This window comes from Microplitis demolitor, chromosome 3 (assembly GCF_026212275.2).
Source record: "Microplitis demolitor isolate Queensland-Clemson2020A chromosome 3, iyMicDemo2.1a, whole genome shotgun sequence".
Taxonomy (NCBI): Eukaryota; Metazoa; Arthropoda; class Insecta; order Hymenoptera; family Braconidae; genus Microplitis; species Microplitis demolitor.
This window is the reverse complement of record NC_068547.1, coordinates 16,222,084-16,232,863: the sequence shown is the minus strand read 5'-3', so window position 1 is coordinate 16,232,863 and position 10,780 is coordinate 16,222,084. Positions and strand designations below refer to the sequence as shown.

The 10,780-nt window shown below is 24.1% G+C and overlaps 3 protein-coding genes across 4 annotated transcripts in view; all 3 read right to left on the bottom strand.

Annotated features, from left to right (window-relative positions):
- Nucleotides 1-306: 306 nt before the first annotated feature.
- LOC103571508 (uncharacterized) lies at nucleotides 307-3,000 on the bottom strand. Of its 2 annotated transcripts, none has more exons than XM_008549693.3 (3): nucleotides 2,666-2,990; nucleotides 1,415-1,572; nucleotides 307-1,270 (listed from the first exon to the last, which is right to left on the bottom strand). In XM_008549693.3, exons 1-3 carry the CDS (start codon nucleotides 2,753-2,755, stop codon nucleotides 1,096-1,098), a joined length of 423 nt encoding a protein of 140 aa, XP_008547915.1. In that variant the 5' UTR covers nucleotides 2,756-2,990; the 3' UTR covers nucleotides 307-1,095. The 2 variants fall into 2 exon arrangements, with proteins under 2 accessions (XP_008547915.1, XP_053593321.1); XM_053737346.1 differs by lacking the exons at nucleotides 307-1,270; nucleotides 1,415-1,572 and adding exons at nucleotides 1,897-2,227; nucleotides 2,313-2,473 and having other exon boundaries at nucleotides 2,666-3,000.
- Nucleotides 3,001-4,742: 1,742 nt separating this feature from the next.
- Nucleotides 4,743-10,730, bottom strand: LOC128667436 (uncharacterized). The gene is made up of 3 exons (XM_053737334.1): nucleotides 10,562-10,730; nucleotides 5,244-5,422; nucleotides 4,743-5,004 (listed from the first exon to the last, which is right to left on the bottom strand). Exons 1-3 carry the CDS (start codon nucleotides 10,616-10,618, stop codon nucleotides 4,878-4,880), a joined length of 363 nt encoding a protein of 120 aa, XP_053593309.1. The 5' UTR covers nucleotides 10,619-10,730; the 3' UTR covers nucleotides 4,743-4,877.
- LOC103571506 (uncharacterized) overlaps nucleotides 10,635-10,780 on the bottom strand; it is a 52,996-nt gene continuing 52,850 nt past the window's right edge. Inside the window, exon 7 of the mRNA XM_053737331.1 lies at nucleotides 10,635-10,765. Within this exon, the coding sequence (XP_053593306.1) occupies nucleotides 10,745-10,765 (21 nt within the window). The 3' untranslated portion in view covers nucleotides 10,635-10,744. The remainder of the gene's footprint in view (nucleotides 10,766-10,780) is intronic.

The window sequence follows — 10,780 nt, the reverse complement described above, 5'->3', positions numbered from 1 at the left end:
ATAAATAATATTTATTGTTTTATGATTGATACAAATAATTTGTTGATAAATTTATGTAGTAAATGTAGAAAAAATTGAGCCAGTATTTGTATTGAAAAAAATTTGAATTTAATGTAATAAGTATAAAAAAAAAACATTAATGTTTAATTTAAAATTACTTAACTTAGAACATTTATCATCTTTATTATAAGTAGTTATAAATTATATATATAGTATATAACGGATAAATAAATATATAATCCTATATAGTTTATATAAATTTCTTAATTATTAGAAATACAATACTGGATTTAAAATAAATAGCTTTAATACACAATTACTAGCGCTAAATATAAAATAAAAGTAAATTGACCTTACAGTTATTTATTACATACAGATAATTAATATTGTTTTATAAAATATTTCATTGTTATAAATATACAACCATTTTTTTTATATTCCAAGCTAGAATATTTATAATGAAAAATAAATTACATTGTATAATGCAATCAGTCAAATATATTTATTTAAATTAATTAAAATACTGTTACTGCTATTTGAATTAATGATAAAAAAAAAATCAGACTTTAATTGCATAAGTAATTTTATAAATTTATTTTCATTTAACCAAGACGGCTGTATTCTTTTTAATTGATGAAAAAGTCATTTTAAAGTTTATAATTAATCTGATTAAAAGACATGTGACTTTAATATGTACATGTATATATATAGAAATAATAATAATAATTGTATTAAATCAATGATATAAATTAATAACGCAATATTAAAAAGTCACGTCATCATAGTTTTATAAAAATACTAGGAAATATCTTATCAAAATCATCAGCTTTTTGAATCCTATGAAGATTCATCGTCTTATAAATGCTGTAAAGAAGTCAAACTATTATATCAGAATGAAATATAATTATTTTGTCACTTAATACTCTAAAAAATTTTGATGAAATAGAAAAAAAAAATTTTAGTAACCCGATGAACTCTAGTCAGTCATTTTGTGAAGAAACATTTTGATTATTTAATTACTCGTAATTAAATAAAACCATGTACTTAATAACAAAAGATATATTAAGTTAATTAACTAGAAATTTATAATTGTTATTATCGGATAATATCTCTATAGAGTTTATATAGATCTTCATTTGGTGTATAAATATCATGATCCGGCGCAAATTTATCATCAACTGTTATATTTGGACGACATTGATACACAAATACTTGGCTGCTGAGTCTTTCACCGGAAAGTACGCAACGACTTGTAACATCGCATTTACACCTGATTAAAAATAACAAAGATTATCAATTAATAAATCAATCTTTTATTTCTTTAATTATTTATTCAAATTTGACCCGATAGCTTTCGTAAAGTATAGATCCAAGAATTAATGTTGATGATAAAGTAATATAAAAAAATAATTACCTGCCCAAAAGAAAACTTTTTAAAGTTTTTTGACCAAAGGAATTCAATCTGTATTCAAGCCAACCACACGGCATATCTAAACCACAGCTTCTGGATTCGAATGAACTTCGTTGATTCGCCATAAAAAATTTAAATTGTGATTCATTTGCTGATTCGATCTACAATAAATCAAACATAGATAACTCAATTTTATTTGGCAAGAAAAGCATTCATGCTGTTGAAAAGCAAAAAAATTTTAATCTTTCATTTAGTTTTTCACTAAAAGCATTAAAAAAAAAAAAAAAAAAAATGTAATGAAAACCAATTAATATTATCAAAAAAAATACATACGTTTTTTCGAACTGTAAAAACTTTTAGGTTTTGTAAACGTTGTACTAATGATTTTTATAAAAATATAAAACGACTTTTTCATTATGAACGTACTATACACGTTTGGTATAATTGATAATAGCAAATAAAAATATATAATAATTCAAAAATAAATAATTATCAAGTTAATTACAGTACTGTTTATTAAAAACATATGAGAAAACCTTGACATTGTTTTTTATTTTTTTCATTGAATATTTCTTATCTTAAATATTAAAATAGATAATCTATAGATTATTAAATGAAGCAAAATAATTTAAAAAGTAAAATCAAGGTGTGATATAATGGTATGCGTATGGATCAACATTTTGGGAAAATATATCATGATCTGGTGCATAAATATCATTTTTAGTTGCATTTTGACGGCAATTATAAACATAAGCTTGAGCAGAAAGTTTTTCCCATGTACGTATACAATGATACGTATCATCTTTGCATTTACATCTGTTTTTTAAAAATTAAATTGATTATCAATTAAGTATGTTATTATCTTTATTATAATCATTGATAATAATAGTGATAAATTTACTTGTTTAACAAAAAACTTTTGAAGACTTTTTCAAATCCAAATAATTGATTTATTTGATATATATACCATGCGCATGGCATATCATGATTACAAGTTCTCAATTCATTTGAATTTTGTGGGTTTGTCATATTTGATAATTCAAATCCATTAATAGATTCTTTCTACAACAGTAGATTAAAAATTTCATGAATTATTTCATGTTTATTAAAATCACATTGTAATTAATTAATTATTTTTTTTTTTTATTTATTGATTAATTTACCTTTATTATAAGATATTTTTAAACACTTAAATAAAATTTTGTAAATTTTTAAATTTCAAATAAAAATAAGAAAATTTTTTGAATAAATTACCTCCGTCCTTATTGTTGCTGATTCACAAAACGTCAAGTAAATAATCACGAAACTGACGATGGACAAAATAAAATAATTTAACAAAACCATTTTTCACTGTTGACTATTTTATCTTTTTCGTTTTAAATAATATTTTTATTAATTAGTTATGTCTTTTTTATTAATTTTTACAGTCAAAAACATAAAAAGCTTATTTTCATTGAAGTATCATTTATTTATTGAATACGTCTAAATTAAAAGATTTATTATATTTGTATGTCGTTATTGTATACTTCACTCGTCGACTTTCCATGAAAAATGAAAAGGTAGCCGATTAGTCGTCAGCTTTTAAGGTCTCTTTTGATGACCCGTGAGCAATGGTGGGAGTAAAAGAAACGATAAAAGAAAAGATTAGAATTACAGACCAATTTTATAGATATTTGTGTTTATAGTTGTGGTATACGAGGAAAACTTCCACTCTTTGGAAAAATTCGGCGTAGAAACCTTCATCACGAGTGATGAAAGTGTTTTAAGAAAGATAGAATCACCGGAAACAAAAATGACGTTGTAAATAACGGGGGAAAAAAAAAAATACACAAAGAAAAATAAATTAACAATCAATTAATGTTCCAGTTTTGAACAATAAAGTTTTTAAGACTGATTACAATTTAAAACTGTCAAAATTTAAAATAAAAAATTTAATTTTTAAACAAATAATTATTTGTAATTTTAATCATATTCAGTATCACTGTAGCTGACGTAATCATTCAATTTTAGTATCAGTTTACGAAAAATTTATAACAACAAGAAGTAAATAAATATTTAGTCTAATCATTCTATAATCGGATTTTAATCTATTACCATTTTTTTTTTTTAACGTAAATATAAATGTTAATATTTACTTCGATTGAATAAAATTTACACTAAAGACAAAAATTTTCTCATATATTTTAAGACGGATTAAAATCTGTCATTATTTCAGATTAAATCAACAAATTTATTTTGTTTTCAGAAATTTCTTAATAATCATTATCTAAATTCAGTAGTTCGTCATTGATATATATATATATATATATATATATATATATATATATATATATATATGAGATTGAAAATTTAGTAGTTGAATATGTGCGTGACGAAATCATAAACTGATTTAAATATTTAAAAAAAGACTGTTGTATTCTAAAGAAAAATTTTTATTTTTTAGTCAATAAATATAATTAAAATTTATGAGTTATTAGCTGATACATTTTTAATTTAAGTATATATCTATACTATATTATAGTTTAATAATATGTATATTCATAAATAGAATATAAATTTTAGTTCTGACCCTATTGTAATTATTATTTTGTAATGAACATTTACAGTTAAGTAACGAATCACTATTTTTTTGTATCATTACAAATTATAAATCATTTTTTAGTTTTATAAAAATTGATAATACAAAAAAATTTAATACAAATCGGTATTATATTGAATGATTTTACCTATTAAATTTTTTTTTCCGTTTTACCGAATGAAAAATCTATTTTTTATTGCTCAATAGAAAACAAAACATTAATTTAATAACCTGTATATCTATTTTTGATTTATTAATTTAATTAAAATAAAATAACAAAATTTTTTTTTATACATTTTAAGTACATTATGAGTAAATTCCACAAAAAATAATAAAAATAATAAAAAACATTAATAGAAAAAAAATGAAATACACAAAATAATATTTTTCTGTTTCTAATTATCATGACTATCACTCTCATTGTTTAAATACTAGTATAATTTATATTTACTACCATAAAATACTATTTTATTACATTAATTAATAAATTTGTCGTTTGGTTTTTTTTTCTTTCGTCTAATGAATTTTATCGAAATTTATTTTGTAGTATCCTTCAATTTATATAACTCATGGCACATTCATATTTAAATTTAAAAAAATAATAATACATTGAATTCATGAAAGAATAACATTAGAAAAAAAAAAGTATGAATTGAAACGATCCGAAATCTTACAAACAGTAATAAATTATTTCAAATAGAAAACTATTAAAAAAAAAAAAAAAACGAATTAAATCGTCAAAAATATTCTTAGATTGATTAAGATTACGTTACAATTAATTAATACCAAAAAGAGTTTACTTAAATAATAAACTTTCTATAAAGTTTTTTGTTATTATAACTACAGTCAAAACATAGTAAAACTTATAAATAATAATTTATTGAATCGTTAGTCTTCTTCCGGGGCTTCGATATTTTCTTCAGTTGTATTTTGACGACAATGATAAACATAAGCACCAACTGACAGATCATCGTCTGTACGTATACATTTGTAACTTTTATCTGAACATTTGCACCTAAAATATCAAATAAGTTATAATTTCGATTAAATAATTTTTATTTTATTAAATATGTATATCATACACGGAGAAAAATTTCACGTTAGCACTCCTATATATGTGATTTGAAAAGTATAGCTGCAGCTATGTGATGACATTACTGTACGAGCCTAGTATGATTACATACTTTTTAAATCACAAATGAGTGTTTACTTGAAATTTTTCTCCATGTATGTAAATATATTCATAATACTTACGTATTTGTTATGAAAGAATTAACTCGCCGTGTTATAGGTTCATAAATAGCCCATCCACATGGTTGTTTCTCACAAATATGTTGGTCCAATTTATTTGTAATGTTTTCAGTGACGCGGTCAATTTGCAGTTCTTCTGGATTAATATCAATCTCAACCCGATCTGTTTTTTCAGTTACCTCCTATAATTAAAATAATCATTTAATCTAAATACTCTCTATATATATCAGATATATATCTATACTACTATATGAATCTGTAGGCTCTATCTGTACGTGATTAATTTATCAAATTTTGTGTTAAATATTTGTTTTATGACCCACAGATCTCAATTTTTCCTTTTTCATAAATTTTGTCAGTCTGCCTGCCTGTCTGTCGTTCTTTCTTTCTATCTGTATGTATGCCCTCTTATAACTTAAGAATGGCTCGACCGATTATGATGAAACTTGGGGTAGAGTGAGACCGTGCGATCGCGCAAATTATAGGATATATATTCTGGCAATAAACAGTATACTACTATAAACAACATTAAATTTTACGAGCTGCTGTTTTTAGTTAGTTTTGACTGCCACCTTGAATGAGCATTTGATTGTCATTTGTTTCTATGTTAACAGACTACATACCTCAACTTTCAGACAAACGTTCCTTGCGTTTATAAGAATGCATCATTGCATTGTTTATTAGCTATGAAACCTAATACAAACTTGAGCTTTGCAACAAACGAATTTTTCATTACTGGAATTTTTTTTGCAAACCAACTCCGAAGGGGTCATGGCAGATTCAAAAATAAAAATACTCCTGTTTTCTTTACTATAAAACCTACAGGACTTGTTTTGGCACATATGTTCCTTAAATTTAGAAGGATGCACCATTACAGGTATTTTTTCGAAAACCAACTCGGTAAACAGCGGGTGAACGGTCCGAGGATGGGGGTCAAAGATAAATACTTCCGTTTTTTAACTACACAGAAAGAAGTGTATGACACTTATCACTATACTCTTATATACGCAATACATTTTTTCTGTGTATTACAGGCTTGAACTAGAAAATTAATGTTCCTTGCGCTTACAAGAATCCACCATTGTTGCTATTTTTTCGAAAATTAATTCCGAGGAGGGTCACAGGTGGATCAGAAATGGAAATACTCCTGCTTCTTAACTATGAAACCTGCAAACCCGAGCTTTGGTACAAATGTTCTTTACATATACGAAAACCTACTATTATTGGCATATTTCTGAAAACTAACCCCAAGAAGGGTGTTGTGGCAGAATAAAAAATGAAAACAGTCCCTTTTTTCAACTTTAAAACCTACAAACTTGAACTCTGTATAAAAGTTTCCTTACACTTATAAGTATCAACCATTATTGGTTCTCTCCGAAAATTAAAAACAAAATAAAGCAGAGTGAATAAATTATTATTTACATATTTTAAATTATTTTATCTTTATATTAAATTATTAATTTATTAAATTATTTTTTATTTATATTTTTTAAATTGTCCACAAAATTAACATCATTATTAAATAAATTATTTATTCTAAAGCCCATACGAAAAAATATATATCCGGAAATATATCCCGGCAAAATAGCATACATATGACAATACTAAAGATATAAGCGAAATATATATACAATTTTGCCAGGATATCTCTTTTTTCGTGCAGGAGATTAAAAAAAAATAAGTAATCGTCCTTACGCATTATTTCATCGAGATAGAGAGAGAGTATGTAAGCAGATTAAAGAACTTTTTAAAAACTAACATTTGATGATCTGAGAAATAAAGTGTAAGAGGAAACGGGAACATTCATTTGGGTCGCGGTTGTCGCATCAGTTAAAATAACATTATATATTGTGTACATATGTGGTATTTGAATGAAATGGAAGCGACCCTGACAGAGTGGAATGAATGAGTGTGATGTGTGACTTTATATATAACATGTATATATTTATATATATGTGTGTATTATGTTGAACTACAATATGTAATGCTAGTGAGAACTCATGTGAGTACGATACGAGCATGTAATGAGAGTGTAGGCATGAATGCGCTTCGAATTAATGAATGAAAACCTCGGAGGGATCGTATGACTTCGGAATCACCATTTCTATATCTACTTTATCTGGTTCATGCCACTGACTTAAATATGTGTAATCAGCTCTCGCGCATGTATGTTCATATTATACAATTAATTTGTTTTCTTACACATACAATTCTTTGTTGCATCTGAATAATTTTAATAAAATATTCAAAACAGTTCATTTGAAGAGAGAAAATATAAAACATGATTTAATTTATTTGTCAATGATATTGTATAGTCATAAATGACAATATTTGATTTTTAAATTATTCAATATTTATACTATCAAGAGCGTGAAAAGTGTTCTTTAGAAAATTTATCATTTATTTAACTTGACATTTTTATTTGTTAAGAGTTAATATAGTTTATAGTTAATCGGATTTTCTCAAATTTATTGTTATTCTGCATATTTCTAAAAATAAAATTTTTTTTACCCCTATCCCTTGTGGAAATATTTTTCTGAAAAAACACTGAAAAAGTTTTATAAAAGTCTAAAAAAGAATTAAAATAATATTTTTTTTTCTAATAAATATTTAATAAGTATGAAAAAATCTGTAAAAGTTTTAATTACTCTGAAAAATATTAATTCATAGCAAAAATTGGCACGGTTTTGTAAAACTTTTTTAGAAAAATAAAAATTTTTGAGTAGAATTGCTGATGGTGTTACATAAAACTTTTTCAGAGAAATAAAAATTTTTGTGTAGAATTGCCGATGGTGTTACATGAAACTTTTTCAGAATTAATAGAAATTTTTTAAAGAAAATTGAATATAATGATTCAGACTTTTTTATAGCTTTATAGTCAAATTTTATACGAGCTGGATTGTTAGAAATATTAAAAGTATTATCATTATTTTGTTAGGAAAATAAAGAATCGATTTTATAATAAAAATAATACAGTAAGGATTTGAATGGTAATTATTAATTTGGAGGTTTTTTAAGAGTGATTTAATAATTTAAACAAAGAAATAAAATCATTTTCTGTTCTTTATTAAATTTAAATATATTTCCTGAGTATGAATACTTTGATACTTTGCATTACCTAGTTTTTTTAATTGTAAATAATCATACACTTATTATCCGCAAAGTTACATTTATTTTATTGCTGGAATATAATAACTGTGAGAAAATACTTATTATACTATAATAGTTATAATGAATATAATTTCTATACTTTAAACAACAATATTACTAATAATAATAATAATAATAATAATAATAATAATAATAATGAAATTGATTATGTTGGTAATAATAATATTAACTACGAATCTTTATTTTTATCTGAGAGAATTCTCTATTTTTTTTTAGAAGCCGTAATGGCTCTGCCAAAGTAAGTATTTACTTTTTTCATTTCATATTTGATTTTTATGGGATGATAGTTTTGTTTGCAAAGAAATTTTTTATAATGCTGTGTTATTAATTCTTTTTTTCCTGGTTGAGTATTTGATTGAATTCTTACTACTCTCGATGATAATTTCTTATACCCCCATACTGTATAAGCGATTGTGGTTATAAATTTTGATGGATTACCGGTATTTATGGTATCTTCATATTTAGCACTGGGGATATAATAATTATCACCTAAGTGAAATCAGCCATCTGGGAAAAATGTTACGTCGTTATCATTTTGTGATGATAACGCAGGACGGTAATAAGGGTTGCGATATTGTTGTAGTTGTTGATTCTGAGTAGTTGCGATTTGAAATTGCTGATTTTGCTCTTTCAATTTTTTTAATTGGCTCATTAGCAATGCATTTTGTTTTAAAAGCGTATTCAAATTACAACTTTGTTCAACGGTTTTAACTATCTGTAAAATATAGAAAAAAAAATTGATTAATTTTATAAAAAATTATTACCTACTTTAATAAATATATATATATATATATATTAGGGTGTCCCTTATTTTGAATATTTTGAAATTTTTTTCACGATAATTTTAAATTGATTCCAAATAAATAAAAAAAAACTACTGCCAATTTACAGCTCTTAATTTTAATATTTTTTGGCCCCCACCAAAAAAACGTATATTTTATATTGCTAATGATTTAGCTATTTGATTTTATTGACAAAGTAAATGTTGATGCAGAAATCTAAAACTTGTCACATACATTCCATATATTATAAGTTATAGTTTCTTTTTTTTTTTTCATAATCAATTTTCAGAAATATGATTCACGAAAAATTCTATTTTTTATTCAATTTTCGGAATTTCAATTAAATTACTAAAAACTCATATAAAACTTTTTTTTTATATTAAATATAAGTATTCAAAAATCATGCTGCGGTTTCATCTGCAGGAACGGTAGTTGCATACTTATGTTTAATACAGAAAAAAATGTTATATGAGTTTTTAGTAATTTAATTGAAATTCCGAAAATTGAATAAAGAATAGAATTTTTCGTGAATCATATTTCCGAAAATTGATTATGAAGAAAAAAAAAACGAAACTATAACTTATAATATATGGAATGTATGTGACAAGTTTCAAATTTCTTCATCAAAATTTACTTTGTTACTAAAATAGTTAAATCATTAGCGGGATAAAATACACGTTTCTTTGGCAGGGGCCAGGTTAATATAAAAATTTTCTACTTTTTAAATATATAAATTATAAAGAGTCCAAAACCGGATCAGTACTGAGCTTTTATCCTGATCGATAAATATCGATGAAAATTATTTTTACTAAAATATTTATTTTTTTTTTCTTTTAATTAGTGAATTTGCAGCTCAGATCAAAATATTTATGGGTAAACTACGTCTATTTCATTATTTACTTATTTTTTAAAAGATTATTTTAGTTGACTCAATTAAAATTAGACTCATATACTCGTCGTTGTGATAGAATTTACGTAGTGTTTAGGCATAATCAATCATAATTAGTCAAATAAATTTGAAAAATACCATATTTTTTTTTTTTTCAAAACTAAAAGCTAAGAGTTAGTTTAATTAATTAAAGAACAAGATTTAAAAAAAAAATAAAATTCAACCATTCCATTTGATAGAAGATTCGTTATTGATTATAAAATAATAAAAGAATATCAATATTAAGCATGATTAAATTGAAGTTACAGAAATTTTTTAATGAACTATTTGATAATAAATTGCAAAAAAATTAATTTATGTTATTTACGGTATTTTAGGGAATTCTTTTCTCCCAGAAATTATTAATTTTGGTAAAAAATTCAGATTCAAGAGAACAAAAATAACAAAAAAAAAATTTTTTTTTTTTATTTTCAACGTACCTCTTTATTAGTTATCTCTAAATTAGGAGATGCAAGAGGTTCCATTGGTCCGTCCATAATTTCGCTATCTTTACTGTTATTATCGTTAATTCTATTTTGCCATGTGCCGTCAACTTCATTGTCATGTGGTGTTACACTTTCATTTATTAATGATTCTTCATCTATTTGATCCCCACCATCTACTTAATTTAATCTTCCAGAAACCTATTTTGAATGCCA

Bases quoted from the DNA above. Each gene is read 5' to 3' on its own strand.
- LOC103571508 (XM_053737346.1), bottom strand. From the start codon at position 2,755: ATGGTTTTGTTAAATTATTTTATTTTGTCCATCGTCAGTTTCGTGATT. The intron at 2,474-2,665 runs GTAATTTATTCA...CTACTGTTGTAG, and splicing joins CAGCAACAATAAGGACGGAG to AAAGAATCTATTAATGGATT. The intron at 2,228-2,312 runs GTAAATTTATCA...TTTAAAAAACAG, and splicing joins AAAAGTTTTTTGTTAAACAA to ATGTAAATGCAAAGATGATA.
- LOC128667436 (XM_053737334.1), bottom strand. From the start codon at position 10,618: ATGGACGGACCAATGGAACCTCTTGCATCTCCTAATTTAGAGATAACT. The intron at 5,423-10,561 runs GTACGTTGAAAA...TTTTAATTATAG, and splicing joins TAGAGATAACTAATAAAGAG to GAGGTAACTGAAAAAACAGA. The intron at 5,005-5,243 runs GTAAGTATTATG...TTGATATTTTAG, and splicing joins AATTCTTTCATAACAAATAC to GTGCAAATGTTCAGATAAAA.